The following is a 22,606-nucleotide window of genomic DNA, read 5'->3' as shown; positions in this document are numbered from 1 at the left end:
TAGATGCAATTGCTTCTTTTAAAAATAATCTTATTTTTGACCCCCAAAGAAAGTCATATATATTATAAAATTAAAATTCCAGAAATATGCAAAGTAATAAGTGAAGGTTTCTTCTCATACTGCTCTGCCAGAACAACCACAATTGCTGTTTGGGGTAAATGCCTGAAATATGTTATCATATAATGCCATTCATTTTAAGTAATACAGGATCATAGTGTAGTTTATGTGTTATAACTATTTTACCTAACAGTATATCTTGCACATCTTTCCTCATCAATAATCAGCTTCTCACATTATCTTTAATGGTTTGGGTGTTCCCAAATAGGTATATCATACTTCATCTCAACAATTTTTTTTCTTTTTTTTTTTTTTTGCCATTTCTTGGGCTGCTCATGTGGCAGATGGAGGTTCCCAAGCTAGGGGTCCAATTGGAGCTGTAGCCACCAGCCTACGCCAGAGCCACAGCAACGAGGGATCTGAGCTGTGTCTGCAACCTACACCGCAGCTCATGGCAACGCCAGATCCTTAACCCACTAAGCAAGGCCAGGGATGGAACCCGCAACCTCTTGGTTCCTAGTCGGATTTGTTAACCACTGAGCCACGACGGGAATGCCCACAATTTTTAATTAATAAGCCTCTGCCAATATTTCCAAAACTTTGTGCATATATCCTATTTACTGCATCATTTTTACCATATCAAATGATTTTTATTTAGGTTCCAAGCAGGAGAACCAGAAGACTGTTGGATAAAAGTAGAACATTCCATATAACCTGTGGTGTTACTATCTGTATTTTTTCAGGTGAGAAAACCAAAACATATTCAATATTATGTTAGAATAGCACATTTTATGAATGGTATTTTTTATTGTTTATAAATCACTCACTGTCACCAACTTGTTTTCTTATTATATAGCTTAGTTTTCTCATCCGTGTGTTTGAAGAGGTTTATCTCGTGGTGCTACAGAAAATAGATGTGTCATAGACAAAAAAATAATGTGTCTATATATATTTTACATTATAGTGTGCAAAGTTTGGCTCTCAAGCTGGTAATAGTTGTTTTCTAAAAGTAATTTAGAAAGTAATTTTCATTTAGAAAGATTGGAAGGAGGCTATAATTTTTAACCTCTAAGTAATGATATGATAGTTCAAATGCATGAAAATTGGAATGTGAAATGTGCATTCATAGGATATGATTCCATCAAAATTTTATTTTTTGAGTGTTTCTTTGATATTAACACTTGGTTAGAAGAGCAAATGTTAAAATTTGTGGAAATTTATCCTGCTCAATTCCAAGTTAAAATATGAAGTGAGAATTTTTTGGTTTTTAAGAGTCACTTTAAAACAAATTTTTTTTTTCTTGTCTTTTTGCCTTTTCTGGGGCCGCTCCCATGGCATATGGAGGTTCCCAGGCTAGGGGTCGAATTGGAGCTGTAGCTGCTGGCCTTTGCCACAGCCACAGCAGCACGCGGGATCCGAGCCGCATCTGCAACGTACACCACAGATCACGGCAACACCTGGATCCTTAACCCACTGAGCAAGGCCAGGGATTGAACCCGAAACCTCATGGTTTCTAGTCGGATTCGTTAACCACTGCGCCACGACGGGAACTCCTAAAATAAATTTTTATCCTGAGCGTTTATATGGTAACTTTTCAAATTTTTGAAGCAGGAAGTAATACATGTATTGATTAAATGCATGGACTCTGGACTTGGGTTGTGGAGGATCTATCCACAGCTGTCCCTCTGCCTTAGTGTGTGACATAATCTCTCTGATCTTCAGTTTGTTGTTTTGCCTATAAAATGGATTGACAGTAGCACCTACCCATGGTTTTAAGACCAAAATGAGAACATGTGAGGTTTTTAGGATAGAATTAGTTATTATAATTTACACTCTCGGGGTAAGTTATTTCAATGGTATAGCACTTGACATTTCTATTTGGTCATTATTTGATAGGCGATAGGTGTTTTGATACTAGGGACATTTGATCTGGATATTTGTGGACAGCTATTTTGAATCAAAAGTGTTTTGGTATAGCTGTTACCAGGAAATTATTAAACTTTCAGCTTTTTAAAAATTGCCATGTGTTGTTGAAAGAGGCATCTTCCCAGGGTTTTATGCCTGAGCATCTTACCATTTGTACTTCCCACCTCTGGAGATGGGAGATGGGAGAGACTCAGGGATGGGCTGAAGACTCCACTATAGCCCAAGGCTGGGGATGGAGTAAGAGTCCAGGATGAGATGAGGCCCAAGGGTGTGGCAAGGGTCAGGTTCGATTAGAGAGAGGTACAGGTCAAAAATGAAGGAAGAGCAGGAAATGTTGGCACACTTGTAATTTGATTTCTTCTAAACTGTCATTTTGTCCAAATAGTCTGGTCCATTAGAGAAAAACCAAGAGACTGAGATGGTGTCGAGTATTGCCACAAATGATCCAGTTTCTAGGTTTGCATTCTGTCACTCACCAGGGGTCTGATCTTAGCTACGTTAACCTTTCTTAACCTTAGTGTTCTTATCTGTAAAATAAGGATGACTCTAACTCCCTCATTCTTTGTTACAAGAATTAAATGAGAAAATCCATACAAAGTGCATCACTTTCTCTCTGCTGCCTATAATTAGAAGCCTTGAATTCTTTTAACCTAATTAGAAACCTGTAATTCTTTTAAGGAAGGTGAATGTGTCCCTTAAGGATGTATCTCATACATCTGTTAGCTAGGATTTTTTTTTTGGGGGGGGGGCGGAATTTAGAAACAATGGCAGTTCCTTTAAGGATGCTTTTGCACTTTTGAGCCATGAGCTATGTAGTTAGCATGTCAACTTTTCACTGAAAATGAAGGAATCTGGAGTTCCTGTTGTGGCTCAGTGGAAATGAACCCAACTAGTACCCATGAGGATGTGCGTTTGAGCCATAGCCTCGCTCAGTGGGTTAAGGATCCAGTGTTCCTGTGAGCTGTGGTGTAGGTCACAGGCATGGCCTGGATCTGGCATTGCTGTGGCTGTGGTGCAGGCCAGCAGCTGAGGCTCCAATTTGACCGCTAGCCTGGGAACTTCCATATGCCATGGGTGCAGCCCTAAAAAGCAAAAAATAAGATAAGACAAGACAAAATAAAATAAAACAAAGGGATCTTTCCCCCTAAAGATTTATTTATCTATCTATCTATTTATTTATTTACAGCCACACTCACAGCATATGGAAGTTCCTGGGCCAGGGATTGAATCTGAGCCACAGTTGTGACCTACACCATAGTATGGCAATGCCAGATCTCTAGCCCACTTTGCCACAGCAGGAACTCTCCTGTAGATTTTAGACATGCTGAAGCTATAGGACCCAGACAGTTTTGCTTTAATAATGTTTTATTTTATTTTATTTTTATTTATTTATTTATTTTTATTTTCCCACTGTACAGCAAGGGGATCAAGTTATCCTTACATGTATACATTACAATTACATTTTTTCCCCCACCCTTTGTTCTGTTGCAACATGAGTATCTAGACAAAGTTCTCAATGCTACTCAGCAGGATCTCCTTGTGCATCTATTCTAAGTTGTGTCTGATAAGCCCAAGTTCCCGATTTTAATAATGTTTTATACCTGTGCCATAGTTGAGTCTCACCTAGACACTCTTTATTACTTTGGAACCCTTTTCCCTGACCATGCCAAATGAATTTGGCTTCAACTCTAGTAATTTCCAAACATTGTTATCTTTGGTATAAGTTCTGAGTCTGTTGACTGCTTTTTACTGTGCCTCGTAGTTAGGTTATTAAATGGTGATTATTATTTTCCTGAGTTGTTGTCCCATGAAGTGGTTACTGACACTTTTGCTATTGGGTTTAGACCCTATGACTTGAATCTGTGGATTATGAAAAATGTCAACTGGTTAAAGCCTTTTAGTGGGTCTGTATTTTAGGTTGAGTGTTAGTGAGGTATACCAGATTATATAACAGGTTTGGAGCTTTGGGAGAGGTGAAAGATGTAGAAAATTTAAAATATAGCAGTTTCCCCTTATCCCCTTATACTTTCTAGTGGATGCTTGAAACTGAGCTTAGTACTGAATCCTATAGATACTGTGTTTTTCCCTATACAAACATACCCATGATAAAGTTTAATTTATAAATTAGGCACAGTTAGAGATGAACAGTTACTAATGATAAAATATGACAATTGTAACAATATACTATAATAAAAGTTACATGAATGTGGTCCCACTTCTCTCCCAAAATATCTTAGGGTACAAATTTACTACCTTTTCCATCTTAACAAACATATACTGTGGCCAGTAACTTCTGCAGTTTGAGGTGGAACAGCAAAGTGAGCAGGAATTTCTTTTTTTCTTCCCAGTTTCCTGGATAGACAATTCATTCCTACCATAGATCTTAGCAACCTCAACATACGGGATTTTTTCTTTCCTTATTAAGTCAAGAACTTTGACGTCTTCACTTAAAGGAAGCACTTTATAGCTTCTCTCTGCATATCTGAATTGCCAGAATCACTGCTCTTGCAGTGTGGAGCCATTCTTAAGTAAAATGAGGGCTGCTCGATGACAAGCACTGGTACCTCCGACAGTTGATCTGATAATCAGGCTGTTTACTACATGACTCACAGGTGGGATGTGCTGGACAAAGGAATGATTTACATTCCCACTGGGAGGGAGTGGGATAGCCAGAGATTTCATCACACTCAGGAGAGCACAAAAGTTAAAACTTAGAAACTGTTTATTTCTGGAATTTTCCACTTCATGTTTTCAGACGGCAGCTGACTGCAGGTAACGGAAACCTCGGAAAGTGAAACAGTGAATAAGGGGAGCTGCTTAAATAAAAAAATTAAATAAACGCCCCTGTTATTACATACATACGTGTGTGCTTGTGTGTTTCTAACCCTGACTTACTAAGGTTATTCTATTTCCGCTTTGAAAATTCTCTTTCTTTACGTGCTTTCTCATCCTAAAACTGCCTATATTTACGATTCTTTGTGCTTTTAAAACTTCCCTCGTAATTGAACGTTTTATTGTGCATACGGCTGTCACAGTGTGACCCTGTATTTACTTAAGGCGAGGAACTGAGTCCTCTAGCACAGGGCACATCCGGCAACCCCACTGACTCGAGCCTGGTGCGATTCTGTAGGTGTGCACGTGGCTGCCCACCTGGTGAACGCCCTCAACTTCTCCGTGAACTATCGCGAGGATTTCGTTGAACTGAATGCCGCCAGATACCGAGACGAGGTGGGTGGTCTCTGTCTTCTCATCTTCCTTTCACTTGCCTGAGATGACTAAGAAGGGTCTGTGATTTTCATAGAAAATTTGTACCTTGCCGTTCCTTTTGAATGCTTTTAAAATGCACTTGTCAAGTGGAATTTTATTCCCTTTCAGTAGAAAATGGAGGTAATTACTGTTTCACAGTCTCTCCTGCTGAAAATGAAAGTTCGGAGAGGGTCTACTTTTTATATTCTGCAGGGTCCTGATGGTTGCCACTCAGGCCTGCTGTCTGCCTCCCAACAGCTTTTGTCTAATTCTTATCACTCAGTGGAGACTGTCAGCAGTGCCTTTTCAGGGGAAGATCCTTCAGTAACTCAGATGCTGTGCTTGGTGGAAAAGGCAGAAAAGAAGACTGATTCTTTGAGGATCCTGGACCATCAGTTGATTTAACTTAAAGTTCTAAGACTTCACTCTGTTTTATTTTGTTTTTATTCCTTAGAATAGGTGATCTTGAACTGAATTCTCTGCGGGGCAATAGCTGATTTAGGGGTGCTTTTCTCCACGTGGAGCTGCCCTTGAAATGAAATTGTTCATGTGGGATGCCAGGCCAGAGCCCAGGGCAAGCACATACACAGCCCTGGTTAGGTCTCTGTGGCTCAGCACTTTTTACAGTGTCCTCAGGCTGCCGTTGATTCCCCAAGCCAAGTGTGCCTCAGCACAGAAGCGGGAAGTGTCCTCGGTGATCAGAACCCCACCCTGTTCTGCTGAAGGCTGCTAGTGACTTAATAGATGGCTCCCCATCGTCCCTACTCCATCACAAAACAAAAAGAACAAGCAGCCCTGGACAAATCCCTTGATGATACTAGTTTTTTGTTTGTTTGTTTTTTAAAAAACACCCATGTAATTTCATTGATCTGGGTTAGGGCCAGGCGTTAATATTTTTTTAGAGCACAGCCGGTGATCGTAGAGTGCACTAACAAGCCCAGCTCCTTAGCATGCCAGTGGGAGCTCATCACATGCAATGACTTCAGACCAGGTACCCCACTCTGCCTGTCTCCTACCCCTTCCCCATCGCTCTGTCCCCCTCTGCCCAAATCACCGGGGACCACTTGTGTGCTAGTCCTGTCTTGTAGTTTCCTTTTTTAAATCTTTTCCTTCTTTGCGTCTCTCTTTTGCTTTATAATTCACATGTCTTCAATCACTATAATGATTTTTATCATTTTATTGTAATTTACGATTACTTAATATTCCAGTATTTTTAGTCATTTCAACATTTCTAGTTATTAAATTTATTCCACTTTAAGAAATTATGCTCAATGTAAAATATTTAAAATTCCCAAGTAAATGAAAAGTGAAAGCTTCTCTTCCAGAAATAGCCATGGTTAGCAATTCTATATTTTCTTTTAAGATATTGTGAGTGGTATTTTATGATACATATTCTTCAGCAATTTACTTATTTCCATAAATATATGTATTGTGGCTTATTGTATCAGAAAATATACATCTACCTCATCCCTTTGAGCCTTTCCTTATTCACAGATGTTTAGCTTAATTACAAGTTTTGGTCATGAACTGCATGTCAATAATTTTTTTTGGTGTGCTTCTGCTAGGCAGATTCATGAAAGTAGAATTTTGGTTTCAAAGGTATGCAGATTTTTTTGGTCTTTTTCTTTTTTTTAAAGGGCCACACTCATGGCATATGGAGGTTTCCAGGCTAGGGGTTGAATCAGAGCTGTAGCTTCTGGCCTACACCACAGCCACAGCAGTGCAGAATCTGAGCTGCATCTTCGACCTACACCACATTTCATGGCAATGCTGGATCCTTAGCCACTGAGTGAGACCAGGGATCAAACCCACATTCTCATGGATGCTAGTCAGGTTCATTAACCACTGAGACACGATGGGAACTCCTGCACACTTTTTGTTTTGATGGACAAGTTGCCTTCCAAAAAAGCTTCACCAGTCGACACACTCCACCAATTTTATCAGAATGTTTATTTTTACACCACTTGTTTTTTTGAAAAAACATGGCCGATCTGATGGGTGAAAAATGGTAACTCATTTTCGTTTACATTTTCCCTTTTTGTCCTTCCTTCTTTCCTATCTTTCATATCTTCCTTTTCTCCTCCTCCTCTTCTTTCTTCTAATAAATATTTTCGAGTACCTAGTAGGTACTAGGCCACATGTTGGATGAAGGTGAAAAAATACACGCATACATACACACAGATACTACATATATAAACGGGTATATTCTGTGAATTGTCTTTGAAAAGGATGGGTTAGTGCCATGCACCTTTTTGTTCTTGCTTTGGGTTTCTCTGACTTCTCCTCCTGGTATTCATTCATCCATCGTGACTCTCCCTCTTCATCCTCCTATCCCAGTTTGTGATGGTGGTGCATTCTTGATGGCCTCATTTCGTCATCTGTGAAACAGTCTCTTCCTCTTATATTTTGTCTTCATTCCTGGCAACATGAATTTTTCCATCTCTCAGTTTCCATAGCTATTCATTCACATTTCTGGTGTTACCACTTTGTTCAGCCCATGTTATGTTTTTGCTAGTTATTTATGTATGAGGTTACTCTAGATTAGCCTTTAATCATGTTTCTTACACCAGGGGTAGAAGTCCTTTGATCTAAGTTGAATGAGGAGCTATTCTTGGGCAAATGACCCTTATTCAAGGACCCTGAAATTATATCCTATAAATGGTTTCCTGCTTTGTATATAGCCTGGCCTGACTCCAGATTCAATGGAAACATAAGGAAAGAAATTCTGAAGTTGTATAATATTGGGCACCATTAGGATGAAAAATTAAATCCACCTTCTCCTGGCAGTTGATCTCAGCTTTCCAGAAGATAGAAAGGGAGTTGACTTCAGTCTATTACACCACAAGTATGTATTTTAAAGGAAATATTATAGTAACAATATTAATATTTTATATTTCTGAGTAGCAGGAAGCTTTCCTCTTTATTTAAATATCATTACTATTTCTCACAGTAGCATTTGAGACATTTTAGTTCTCATATTCTTTTTTTTTTTTTTTTTTTTTTTTGTCTTTTTTCCAGGGCCGCACTCATGGCATATGGAGATTCCCAGGCTAGGGGTCTAATCAGAGCTGTAGCCTCCGGCCTACACCACAGCCACAGCCACAGCAACGCGGGATCCAAGCCGCATCTGTGACCTACACCAGAGTTCATGGCAATGCTGGATCCTTAACCCGCTGAGCAAGGCCAGGGATCGAACCCGAACCTCATGGTTCTTAGTTGCATTTGTTAACCACTTAGCCACAATGGGAACTCCAGTTCTCAGTATTATTTGCACTGAATTTACATGGTATAACCCCCTCTACATAATATTTCATCACTTTTATTTCTCATGTCTTGACACTTTGTAGGTGCATTTTGGCAGTTATGATAGACAGAGTGTATATTAGTGTTCCCACATTATAGCTAAAGACATGAAGTCTCAGAATGGTCAAAGAGTGGGCTTCAGGCCACTGCCGCCGGCTTATAATTAGCCATTAAGATGAAAGCCTAGGCCTTCTGACTCCTCATCTAACATTTTTCCTCTTTCAGATGGATAATTTCTTGCAGTTGGATTTTGTACATGTTACAGTCTTCTCTAGCATTGTGAAAACATTATGAAACTCAGGTGGGACTCTCATATTCCATTGGGACAGCAGTATCTTACATACCTAATATACGGCTCTTATCTCTGGCAGACTTCTTGTAGAATTTTATATTATCAGTGTTTTATTTTTCAATTTTTCCCCCCTTTTTCTCAGGATCCCAGAAAACTTCTCTTCACAACTGGTAAGTTGTTATTCATTGGTCCTTCAGAAGATTCAGGAAAGTCTTTGAAAATAATAATCATCAAATTATACAGCATTTAGATATATGCTAAAACATAACATAAGGAAAATTGGCATATCAGAACAAAGGATTAGAGGTTCAAGCATGAAATTGCAGTGAAAACAGAGGGACTGGGCAACGAGTCAGGGTTCAAATGAATGAAGAGTAAAAGTGAGCAAATGCGTTGGCCTTTCATACATTCTTTCAATGAAGATAACATAATGCCATATGCTTATGAGGACCCACTATGTGCCCACTGCTGTGGCAAGTACTGTTGGACATAACACTTACAGAATAGGTTTTTATCCTCAAGGAGCTGGAAAGAAACACCAAGCACTCCGAGTATCAGTGTAGTTCTTATAATTCAGTAATTTAGTGGGATATGTTGTGACATTAAAACCTATAAAGAGGAGGATAAACAGTCATGAAAATAAGTTATTTTTCTTGAAATGTGTCTCCTTTTTCATTAGTGATTTATTTTCCCTTCTCAAGCATATTGTCTATGAAATTTCAGTCTAGGCTCTTAACTTATTAAAGCACCTTTGAACATCTCAAAATTTTGCCCTGATGTTAGTATAGTTCTTAATTATTTTTTTTCTTTTTCTCAACCTTACGTGTTTAATAATGAAAAGTAAACTATTGGGAAAATTTTTAGTATGTATTTCAGGGACATGGATGATTGTATAGAGGAGATGGTCTATCATAAGGCTTGGCTGTACTATTTTTTTTTTTTTTGTCTTTTTGCTGTTTCTTTGGGCTGCTCCCGCATATGGGCATATGGAGGTTCCTAGGCTAGGGGTCGAATCGGAGCCGTAGCCACCAGCCTACGCCAGAGCCACAGCAACGCGGGATCCGAGCCGCGTCTGCAACGTACACCACAGCTCACGGCAATGCCGGATCGTTAACCCACTGAGCAAGGCAGGGATGAACCCACAACCTCATGGTTCCTAGTCGATTCATTAACCGCTGCGCCATGACGGAACTCCTTGGCTGTACTACTTTATTAAGGATCAGAATTGCTCATGGAACTGAGGCATGGCTCTGCCAGATGCATTGTGTTTCTTTTGAATCAATTTTTGAATCAATTTTATTGAAAAATGAAAACAATTCAGGTGATTTCTCCTACAGATCACAACTGTATATTCAGATTTATTTATGTATATACATTTCTGTATGATATTTGCCATTTGCAAAGTACACACTTTACCATGTCTCCTTTGGAACACAGTTTAGTTTTGTTTACAGCTTTGCTTATTGAAAACATATTTTTATTTAATCCTTAAGCATTGGATGAGAAGTCGAAGGGAGAAAAAGTAGAAAAACAAAACCTTATGTGTGAATCAGTGTATTTTTTTGGTCCATATGAATCAATTTAAGGGAAATAAATAAGAACTTTGTTTTCATATTATCTTCTACAGAGAAGAAGAGGTTGAGATTGGGGTTTGGCCTAAAGAACAGGAATAGGACCATAATCCCAGAATATACATACATGCTCCAGGCTGTCTGGGCCTCTACTTCATCTTGAATTCAAACGACTGAGATCAGCTATTTCAGCCTGTCTTTCCAATATGTTTTCCTTGTTCTGCTCTAAAAGGAATGCTCTAGTTAAATGTTTGAGGAAGTATCTGTTCAAATTTAAATTGGTTTTTTGACTTTAGTGCTTCTTTACATTAATGTGCATGTGGCTATTCAAGGAACGATTGTAGCTTTTTTGAGTAATAGAAATTAATACCTCAAGGAATTAATGTTCAAATAACAGTCTTTGGAAATGATGCCTGTATTCTAAACATACTCCATTTTTTCAGGTGTCCTTCTGATGAAGTGATTTGCAGACTTTCCATAACTAATCTTGGCATGTTCAGGACTACCTCGTATGTGGGCACAGTAGACATCCATGAAGGCTCAATAAAATTATTGGAATGGCCTTTCCGACCATAAATTTCACATTATAGAGCCATCTGGGATTCCATCATTTATTTACTCATTTGGTCAAATAAGGATTTTTTTTTTTTAATTACTTGAAGACAGGCCTTCTTTTTTTCATCCTTTAATTTATTGGTTATAATTGAAGTATTCTAATTATGTATATATGTAAAGCATGCTCTTTGATTGGCTTTGACATATGGATACACATGAGACACTGAGGTCAAAATCCATCATCCTAAAAAGTTTTTTGTGCCCTTCCATAATGCATCTTGCTTTCTATCCTTCCTAGCTGTGAATCTGTTTTCTATTACTAAAGAATACTTTAAATTTTCTAGAGAGTCTATAAAAGGAATCATAGAGCTTATATTCTTTTGCAATTTTTTATGGAGGAGGGAGATCTGACTTTTTACACTCAGTCTGTTAATTTTGTGATTTATCTGTGTTGTCATATATGCATAGGTATATGCATATCAGCATATATGCGTATCAGCAGTTTGTGGCTTTTTTTTAAACTGTGGATTAATTTTCCAGGTTCTAGATAATACCACAGTTGTTTATCCATTCATCTGTTGATGGAGATTTGAATTGTTTAAAGACCTTGAATATTAAAAATAAAGTGGCAATGACCATTTTTGAACATTTGGGTGGATAAATGTTTGTGTTTTGGGAGCTGAATAGTTGGGATTGGAAAAGCTTGGTCATTTTGAGGCATGCTGTTTTTTTCAAATAGTATTTTTCTGTGCTATTAGTTCTTTAGTGTGAACTAGTGTAGTTATCTCCCTCTTCTGTAATCGTGGGGAATTAGGTCCTTATCTGGGGCAGTGGGAAAAATGATGGGAAAGAGAGTATCCTGTGAAAGGAGTATAGAGAAAAGATGATTTGGGTTAATAAGCACCTCAGGGGAAGCCAAGTTTGTTAGGTTTCCAAACCTCTGTATTGGAAAGAGTGAAAAAACAGAGAGTACTCAAGTGTTAAGTTCCAAAGCCAACTGCCTTATTTCCCATGTGGCCCTTTACAAGTGGAAACTTGTTTCTACTGCACTGGGGTTTCTAATGTTATTTTCCAATGATTCTAAACCCTCTGTGATCCTAATAATGCATGTCAGTATTGTTATAGTGTATCCAGCTAGTTGGCTTCTGCTACTGGCTTACAATCCATGATGGCCCTTCTGTTTCATAGGTGGTTTTTTGGCAAGAGGAGTGGGAGGATGTCTGTACTTTTGGAGACAGACTTTCTTGATACCTTGTCTGCAAAGATTTAAGATGGAATCTCTGAGCTAGGTCCTTTAGTACTTATTGTTGCTTGTGTGATTATGAGAGTCCATAAAGGTAACTTATGGAAAGGATTTTATTTGATAATAATAAGATTAGATGAGAGGAGGCTTTGTGATTTTCACTTTTTAATATGGCATATCCCCTGTTTGCTCTGGATGTGCTAGATGACCTCACGCTAATTTGTCACAATCTATGATGTCCATATGAATTTTGAAAACTGACATGTTCGGACGCTTAAAAATTGAGTGTTACATAATATCAGAAGCACTTACTTCAGCATATTTTTCATATTAAGAGGAAATATGTCTGTACATGTTCTTGAAACATCAGTACCATAACTTTTTTCTTGAAATTCACCATTTTTTTTTTTTGTCTTTTTAGGGCCACTCCTGCTGCATATGGAGGTTCCCAGGCTAGGGGTCAAATCAGAGGTACAGCTGCCGGCCTACACTACAGCCACAGCAGCAAGATCCAAGCTGCGTCTGCGACCTACACCACAGCTCATGGCAATGGCGATCCTTAACCTCATGAGTAGGTCCAGCGTTCAAATCCATGTCCTCATGGATCCTGGTCGGGTTCGTTAGTGGCTGAACCCCCACGGGAACTCCTCACCATTTTTTTGTTCTACATTTGAAGTTGCCGTTTTTTAGAAAGGTTTAGATTTTTTTTTTTTTCTTGAAAAGTATTCTAGATAGTGATGCCCAAAAGAAATCTTTTGAAATTCAAAGCGAAGGAGTTACTAGTTCCATCAAAGAGAGGAGGAGAGAGTAAGGCGGGTTTAGTGCTGCGATGGAGGAAACCAAGGCGGGAAGGGTGTTGAGTATCACTCCTGTCGTGTCGAATTAAATATTGACATTTTGGGAGTTCCTGTCGTGGCGCAGTGGTTAACGAATCCGACTAGGAACCATGAGGTTGCAGGTTCGGTCCCTGCCCTTGCTCAGTGGGTTAAGGATCTGGCGTTGCCGTGAGCTGTGGTGTAGGTTGCAGACGCGGCTTGGATCCCACGTTGCTGTGGCTCTGGTGTAGGCCTGTGGCTGCAGCTCCGATTGGACCCCTAGCCTGGGAACCTCCATATGCCGCGGGAGCGGCCCAAGAAATAGCTAAAAAAAAAAAGACAAAAAAAAAAAAATAAATCTGCACTATAAAAATAAATAAATAAATAAATAAATAAATATTGACATTTTGTATAGCACGTACCTGTAAACGTATGCACATAGTCACCATTCTGAGTGGAATATTTGGAAATACAAAAATGGGTCCTTCTGTCAAAGGTGGAAAACTCTGCTTTGTCTTCGTACCTTGACACTAATGCTCATTCAAAAAAGCCTTTTTGGAGAAGGAACATATGAGGAGATACACGACTTGAATCGGGCTTCCCACAGAGCAGCATAGTACTTTGAATTTCAAGGTAATAATTTTTTGCACTTTTTTTCTCTGTTGGGCTTAAGCTAAGACGTACTTATGTACATTTTTACAGTTCCTGGCCTGACAGGGGTCTGCATGGTATTGGTGCTATTCCTGATGATTACAGCTTCAACATATGCCATACGGTGAGTGTCAGAGCCATTATTTTGATGTTTATTTGTCAAATTATTTAGACTTCTTTCAGGTTATCTTCATTTTCATGTGTAGAAACTTTCTTGATTAATCCAAATGCTTAGCCAATACAATAGGGTGGTTCCTGGACCTTTTTTTTTTTTTTTTTTTTTTACACAAAAAACTAAGAGGGAGACGGAGGCATTTCTGTGTATCATTTCCTGTTTTTGAAAAATCTCTTTTAGTCAAATATCCTGGGTTGTCAGAAATTGTGTATGGAGACTTTCTGATGATTGGGGAAATTTGAGTTCTTCAGGGTCATCCTTTTGAAGCATAGTGTGTCTATGAAACTTGAGATTAAATTCAATGTGTATGCACAGAATATACCACTTAAAATATAGCACACTTCCTGATATGACTTTGTGTTGCTGTAATTTCTTTTCTTTTTTTTTTTGTCTTTTTAGAGCTGCACCTGTGGCATATGAAGGTTCCCAGGCTAGGGGTGAAATTGGAACTGTAGCCGCTGGCCTACACCACAGCCACAGCAATGCCAGATCTGAGCCATGCCTACAGCCTACACCGAAGCTCATGGCAATGCCGGATCCTTAATCTACTGAGTGAGGCTGGGGATCCAACCTATGTTCTCATGGACGCTAGACAGATCTGTTTCCGCTGAGCCTGTGTTACTGAAATTTAGTGTAGTATTCTACACAAACCTTTGGAAGCCTGGTTCATTGATATCTGCTGAAATAATCGGAAATAACTGCATTCACATTTATTCTTCCAGTTAAGAGATTTTGAGGAATTGCAGATCAACATTTTCATGAGCTCTTTCTCATGTTCTTTCTGATGGCTCCATTCTGCTTTTCATAATAATTTCCAGTGTCTTACATTTCTGGTCAGACCTTTTGGTTGAGAAAGCAAAAAGTATATGCTGTATTTACTTCACAAAATCTCCAGTCATTTTGCTTATTGAGATGTGAGCTTTAGTGGAAACACACACACAGACACACAGACACACTTTTGCCCAACAGCATACTCAAGTGAGTCTCTCCTTGGGCTTCTAAACACATCTCTGCACACCTACACATGTGCCCAAAACGTCATAAAGTAACCCACTACTCAGAAATTAACATGGTACACTTTCTGGTGTTTGTGTTTACGGACTTAATCCTTTTTGCTCTTGCGTATTCATTTCCCATCTCCCACCTCCACCCAAATCACTCTCTTTCTCTCCCTTTCCTCCCCTGATCTCTCTTTCCCTTCATATATTTATGTATTTTTCCCGAGCAGGATCATTTTATACATACTATTTTAAATCTGCTTTTTAACTTAAATCTGTGTTACGAACATTTTTCACATGAATAAATATTTCTTTATCATTCTCTTTCCTGACTGCACAGCGTATAACCATGTAAATATACATATTATTTTCCAGTCCCTATTGTTGGATGTATTAGGTTGATTCCAATTTTTCAGTATCCAGTTCTGAAACACACGTCTTCATCCATATATCTTTGCATACTTTTGCCATTATGTCCTAGGAAAAAATAACTAGATGTGGAATGACTGGGTCAAAGGGGTAAACATACTTTTAAGAGTTTTCCTAAGAATTAAAAATCACCTTACAGAAAGGTAAATTTCTTTTTTGAAAATAAATTTTATTGGAGTATAGGTGACTTACAGTGTTGCATTAGTTTCAGGTGTACAGCAAAGTGAATCAGTCATACATATGCTTATATATCCATTCTTTTTCAGATTCTTTCCCCACATAGGCTATCAGAGAGTATTGAATAGATTTCCCTGAGCTATATAGTAGGTCCTTGTTACCAGTTAATATTGTATATAGTGTGTGTCTATGCCAATCCCAACCTCCCAGTTTCTAATATTAGTGCATGAAGGTGCCAATTTTTTTTTTATTTTGATTAGGTAAAGACTTTATAAATTTTTTTTTTTTCAGTTTTAGGAGTTCTTGAAGGAAAAGTAAGACATCTGATATATTTATTTATAAGACTGAAGATGTATGAATGTTCTATATCTAGAAAAAAATTCTTAAGTGAGAGGTAGTTTTGAAAAATGAAATATAAAGTGTGACTTCGGTTCTCGATTAGCCATTACATTTGTGCTCATAACCAATTTAGTAAATGTCTCTTAATCTTCAGGGCTTTTTTCGTTTGTTTGTTTAAAGGAGATTATAAAGCCAACTCTTTTTTTCTCCGTGCTTTATTGTGAGAACCATGGAATTCTTAAATGGATCGTGAAGATAATCCTGTATTTCTCCTTACCAGTAAGGAATAAAGTGTTATAATGAGGAATTAAGGGAATAAATATCACTCTAATGTTCGATTTCTAAAAGCTGAATATAGTCTAGTAATTCACTGATGGTTCAATATGAGTGAGTCTATTAAAATATGCAGGATATCCTGATAACAAATGAGAGGAATACAAAATATATTTTCATCTCAATAGATTTTAAAATGGCAGTTATTAAACCTGAACTCTAATTCTGGATTAAAATAATAAGAGTTAAAAAAATTAGTTTCCTTTGTAAAATTAAAGAATATAAAAACCAGAACTGAGATCATACTTACCAGTGAAAAATGACATATATTCCTGCAAAAATTATGAAAAAGCCAAAGTAATATTTAAAATTTTACCATTTACATATGTTAAGAAATGAAACATAATTATTAGAAAGAATAAAACAATAAACTACCATTGTTTTCAGAAAAGTAGATACACTTGTTTAGCCAGAAAATTCAAGAGAATTGTGGGAAAATTAGTGTTATACTAAGTCAAAGAGTTGAAATGTGCAAATGAGTACAAAACAAATATTAAAAATAGTTTTTACATATAATAGCTATTACCAGTTTAAGATTTAATAAGATAAAGTGATACCACTCACGATTACAACAAAAACAAAATATCTAAGAATAAACTTAAGAAATTAAGTGAAAGTAATACAAAAAGACAGGACTTCACTGAGAGAAATGAATAGAGATTTGGGTAAAGACTGTACTGCCAAAATGGAATTCCTCCCCAGTTATTTTATAGTTTTGTTGCAGTTCCAATCAAAACCCAACATCCAAGTACATGTTGCAAAGCAGGATAAAAGCGGGGTGTGGCTTACTAAACACTAAAACCATTATGCTTCTGTAATTTAAAACAGAATGGGAAATTATTATGTTGTACACCTGGAATTAAAGTAGTATTATAAGTCAACTGTACGTCAATTTAAAAAAAAAAGCAGAGAAGGACTTACTTGGATAAATGACCAAGACATTGAATTAAATGACAGTTGACAGAAAGCCCTATAAAGGACTTTGCTTTATATAAGAACCCAATAAGTAATAAAGTGCCATTACAAACTTATGAGGAAAGTAAGGCTTAAGTGAATTGAATTCTAGATAAATGACCGAGTTAACTAAAAATTATGCCACTAACGATACAGAAGAAACTTTAAGTGCATATTTATCAGCTTTCATAATGGACTAATGAAAATATAGGAAATATATAACTATCTAAAAATATGAGAAGTAAAACTCCTGAATGTCAGTATACATTATAAAAATTGCAAGGTAAACGTCATTGAGAATATTATTACACTTCTATGGATAGTACATTCTTAAAATTTGAATATTTTGCCCACAACAATTGAGAAATATGCTATAGAAATGAGTAAGTCATAGGAGACTTGAAAGTGAGTATCACACAAATGACATAACACCCAATTCCACTTCTGCAAAATACTGAAGATTTGTAGAATGGAGTCTGACTTTGGGGAAACAGAACCTCCTGCCCAACCTTTGGGTTCGTAATTGATAAACATGTTTCAGAGAGCAATGGGCAGTGGGCGTCAAAAGCCTTACAAAATGTGTGTCCCCTGATGTCATGATTCCACTTCTAGAAATTTATTTATTTTTTTGTCTTTTGTAGGGCTGCACCTGTGGCACATGGAGGTTCCCAGGCTAGGGGTTGAATCGGAGCTGTGGCCGCCGGCCTACGCCAGAGCCACAGCAATGTGGGATCTGAGCCACATCAGCAATGTACACCGCAGCTCATGGCAACGCCAGATCCTTAACCCACTGAGCAATGCCAGGGATTGAACCCACAATCTCATGGTTCCTAGTCGGATTTGTTAACCACTGAGCCACGATGGGAACTCCCACTTCTAGAAATTTAGATTCAAAAACATGTATAGAACATGTATGTGTAACATGTATAGAAAGGCACATGTTATAAGGATGTTAGTGACCTTGTTCATGATAGCAAACACTGTGAATGAAGTAATAGTGAATCTATTGGCTATTGCCTACATTAGGGGTTCTAAAAAGTTCTAGGGGTTGTAGCAGAATTATCTAAGCTTTTACAAATACCTGCCTTCACCTCCAAGATTCTACCCAGACATATGAAATAAAGTAACTGTTAATCTTTTTACTTCTCTCAAACATTCTGTGGCTTGTGTTTCTTATACCCCTACTGCTTCAGACTCTGTTTATCTTCCACCAGGGCAGGAGCACAAGGTGTTACTTTAAAGTTATATACACTGTCCAGGAACATAACATAAAATTTTAATGAGTATCTGTTTAATTTCTCTCCATTTGAATTTTCTTTGAACTACTCTCAAAATGCACATTGGGAGAGAAATATTAGTTGTTTCAGAAATTATTTGAAAATTGAAAATATTGACAAAAAGGACAACAGAAGAACATCTTAGCAGACTACTTCTTACTCCTTAGACTTACATCATAATAACTTTAAAATAAACACCTGAGTTTAGTTCTTTCCATGTATCTTTGTTTGAAATACAAAGAATCTTCAAAATGATAAAGTGCTATGTGTAATTTTTTTGTCAATTCTCTCTGCAGTGGTGTGTTAATAAGAGTTTGACATTAATAGATAAATCTCAAATGAACTCATATTTTAACTTTCATTTGTGTTTGAAAGGATGTAGGATTTTTAGTGAGATGGAATGTCAAGTGGTATTGAAATTAAGTTATTTGTTTTTTCAGAGTTTCTAACTATGACATCTTCTGGTATACTCATAATCTCTTCTTTGTCTTCTACATGCTGCTGATGTTACATGTTTCAGGGTAAGTGTAAATATTTTTAAAACCATGACCTGCCTATAAATGGAGTAATGAAAGATACATCTAAGTGGTAACATTGTTTACTTGGACTTGAAGGTAGTGTCAAAATGGAAGAAACAGTTCTATTTTTGACAGTAGCATGTTTTGCTGAAACTACTATAAAATTGTATTAAAATTGAAAGACAAAGTTACTTCTCCCACAATGTTGCAGTTTAAAAAAACAAACAAACCCTATAGTCATGTTCTGATAAACTCTAAAATAAAATTAGTAGGAACTGAAGAACTTCAAGAAGATATTTAATATTTTCCGGAATTCCTTACGTCTTGCTGCGGCAGAGTTTGTAACAGTAGTTACCAGTTGTCAGTTCCAAAAGATCCAGGGGCACTAATGTTTACTGAGAAAGCCAAAGATATACAGAGACGGAAGACAAGGATCTGTCAAAAACACCAGAAAAATCACAAGGACAAAAGAGAGAGTATCTCAAGTTGTTAAAAAGAATAGTATCAGAGAGTATCAATAGTATACTATGAAAAGCACCTGGGCTGGAATGTATGGTACTTAAAATAATTCATTAGGTTAGAGGAGGTGAATAATATCTTTTTGTGTGTGCGTATGTCTGCATGATAATCAGGGTAGACTTGTGGTTTTTGTCTTGACCCTCACACTAATATGGCACAATAGGCTGTCTGCCCTCAGGCTCAAATGGATACAGGACAGGAGACATAGAATGTTACTAGGATATTGTCAGGTGCTTCTTCAGTGGGAGTCCCTTTAGATGTTCAGGAAAGATTTTCCACCTTCCCTTTTACCTCCCAAGTGGTAACTTAGTTTTAAGATGAGGAGACCATCTGGATAGACGAGGCCACCTGGCCTTGGGTAAGACTCTTGCTCCACAGGAACCAGTGTCTTATAACAGTCCAAGTCTCCTCAAAGGAAGACCTCAGTGGCTTAGGGCCCACTGCGTCTGAATGCTGAGGTCATACATCCTCCTCCTGGTCCAGATGTGTTCCACCAGTAGTGAACAATGCTGGCTGTAACTCAGCTGACACACCACCCCATTTATCTTACCCCAAAATGTTTCCAGGGAAACAGTATTTGCAGAAAGGTTCAGACCTGCTGTTACTTTTTTCTTCAGAATGTTTCACAGTGTACTTTGTCAATACAATAAGTCTTACACATAAATTAGATGTTTATTTCATGGTGCATGTTCAAAACATTTCCCCCCAATTTTGAAGGCCACTGGTTTAGACCGAAGTGTTACATGAGTCTTTATCTCCTATGTTCTGGTTCACTTTGTTCTGTACCATGGTTCCGGAATGTATTTAGAACACTTGAAACATGGCCACAGATGATCCTGACTTGCAGCTAGCCTTTCCTTCCATGCAGGGAAGAGGGCCACAGTGGGTGGAAGCTCTGGGTTCTGTTCTTTTCCCCTTGTGGGGCTAACACATTCTGCAGAGTGTTAGGACAAGGAGAAACCCTTGGTGGAAAAAACCTACTTTATGTTCTGTTCTTTAAATGGCCTGTCCAGAGCTATTACCATAAAATGAGTAAACAGATGCACTACTACTGATAATACTACTTTAAAACATTTGCATAATGCTTACTATTATTAAAGGATAATCGTTTTATTAGGATAAATAATATTGTTCAAGCCCCTTTACAGTTAGGAACACAGGCTTCAAGAGAGTACATAACTTGACAAAGGTTACTTAAGTGATGGATCCTGGATTCAAAGTTAGACATTTCTGGCTCAAAAACTCATATTGTTTTACTATTAGGCTCTTTTCTTTTCTTTTTTTTTTTTTTTTGAGTGTTCTGTACTTCTAAAAATTTTGTCTTAAGATTTTTTTAAAAAAGGTTAATATCTTTACTTCTCTCAGATTGTTCTCTCTTCCTCTGTCTCTCCAGCTGTAACAAATGAGAGAAGAATGCAATAATTTGTAGTATAATTAGTTATACATCATTTTGCCTTTATGTTGTACTAAATTAAAACTCTGAAAAAAATCTCTTTCTTTGTTATTCAAAATAGAGTCATTTTTTTTTTTTAAAGGTTCAGAAGTTTAAACAGACTTCTGAAGTTGACAGAGTATTAAGAGTTCTTTTTCCTATTTTCTTTTTGGAAGCAAAACAAGATATATTTGAATTTTGATTTCACTTTTGTAGAAGTAAGGGTCGTAAACAGAAAGTGATTTTAATTTATATAAAGAAATCATGAAAGGCCTCTACAGAATAAGTTATATATAATCAATACTATACCAACTGAATTAATAGTTCCTTACCTATTATCGATAAAGATGAAGAAAATTATTCTAAGGCCGAAATGTGTTGTGTATGCTATAAGCATTCTAGAGTGCACATTTTTCTTTGAGGTTTAATTTTTTATTGAAGTAAATTGACACATGAAACTGTGTGTGTTTATTTTTTATTTTTATATTTTTTTCTTAGATGATTTTATTTTTTTCCCCTGTAGTTCGTTTACAGTGGAAACTGTGTATATTTAAAATGTACAAGGAGTTCCCGTCGTGGCGCAGTGGTTAACCAATCCGACTAGGAACCATGAGGTTGCGGGTTCGGTCCCTGCCCTTGCTCAGTGGGTTAACGATCTGGCGTTGCCATGAGCTGTGGTGTAGGTTGCAGACGCGGCTCGGATCCCACGTTGCTGTGGCTCTGGCGTAGGCCGGTGGCTGCAGCTCCGATTCGACCCCTAGCCTGGGAACCTCCATATGCCGCGGGAGCGGCCCAAGAAATAGCAACAACAACAACAGACAAAAAGACAAAAGACAAAAAAAAAATAAATAAATAAAAAAAATAAAATGTACAAGTGCATTAGCACATCTATCACTTCATATAGTTACCTCTTTTTTTTTCTGGTCTGACCATTTGAGATCTAGTTTCTTAGCAAATTTCAAGTATATAATGCAGTATTGTTAACTGTAGTTACCATGCTTGTATATTAGATCCCTAGAATTTATAACTAAAAGTTTATAACCCTATGAAGTTTAACTTTTAATAAAGCTAGATAGATTATGCTTCTGGGGTGGGAAAAATGATTACCGATTAATCTTACAGCTTTCTCAAAATGGAACATTTCTCCAAATGCTCTTTTTTTATGGCTAAAGGAACTATCTATAAGTAAATTTGTTGAAGTTATTATTTGTGCCAATGTTGAGAACTTAGACATTTATGAAATACCTTGAAAATTTCATTTTTTAGCTTTTGGTTAAACAGGTAAAGTGCAGGTATGCAAAACAAGCTTCTTGCATTTACGTTGAGATTTTTGATAAATAGTATGCTTTAGGTTTGAACAGAAAATGACTGCTTGCTTCTTTCTTCATCAGTGCTAAATGCTATAATAAGGTAGAGAAGAGAATGTAATAATATATCATCTTTAGTCTCCTCGCATTGGTAATTAGTTTAAAATTTAAAAAATCTCAGCTGGGGAGTTCCCATTGTGGCTCAGTGGTAACGAACCCGACTGCAGTGCACAAGGACGCCGGTTCAATCCCTGGCCCCTGCTCAGTAGGTTAAGGATCTGGTATTGCTGTGAGCTGCCATGCAGGTCACAGATGCAGCTGGGATCTTGTGTTGCTGTGGCTGTGGCATAGGCCAGCAGCTGTAGCTCTGATTCGACCCCTAGCCTGAGAACCTCTATATGTCATGAATGCAGCTCTAAAAAGACAAGAAAAAAAAAAAAAATAAATAAAATAAAATAAAAATAAAAATCTCAGAAGGACTAGAGGAAA

The 22,606-nt window shown here is 37.4% G+C and overlaps 1 protein-coding gene across 7 annotated transcripts in view; it reads left to right on the top strand.

Moving 5' to 3' along the window:
* NOX4 (NADPH oxidase 4) overlaps nt 1-22,606 on the top strand; it is a 154,587-nt gene that overhangs the window by 28,527 nt on the left and 103,454 nt on the right. For all 7 annotated transcript variants that reach the window (XM_021062622.1, XM_013979249.2, XM_003129745.5 and 4 more), the window contains exons 4-8: nt 716-800; nt 5,114-5,211; nt 8,967-8,994; nt 13,711-13,783; nt 18,782-18,862. In XM_021062622.1, coding sequence (XP_020918281.1) covers nt 716-800; nt 5,114-5,211; nt 8,967-8,994; nt 13,711-13,783; nt 18,782-18,862 — 365 coding nt within the window. The remainder of the gene's footprint in view (nt 1-715; nt 801-5,113; nt 5,212-8,966; nt 8,995-13,710; nt 13,784-18,781; nt 18,863-22,606) is intronic.

The sequence above is a fragment of the Sus scrofa genome, chromosome 9 (genome assembly GCF_000003025.6).
Source record: "Sus scrofa isolate TJ Tabasco breed Duroc chromosome 9, Sscrofa11.1, whole genome shotgun sequence".
Classification (NCBI taxonomy): Eukaryota; Metazoa; Chordata; class Mammalia; order Artiodactyla; family Suidae; genus Sus; species Sus scrofa.
This window is presented reverse-complemented; position numbering and strand designations above follow the sequence as displayed.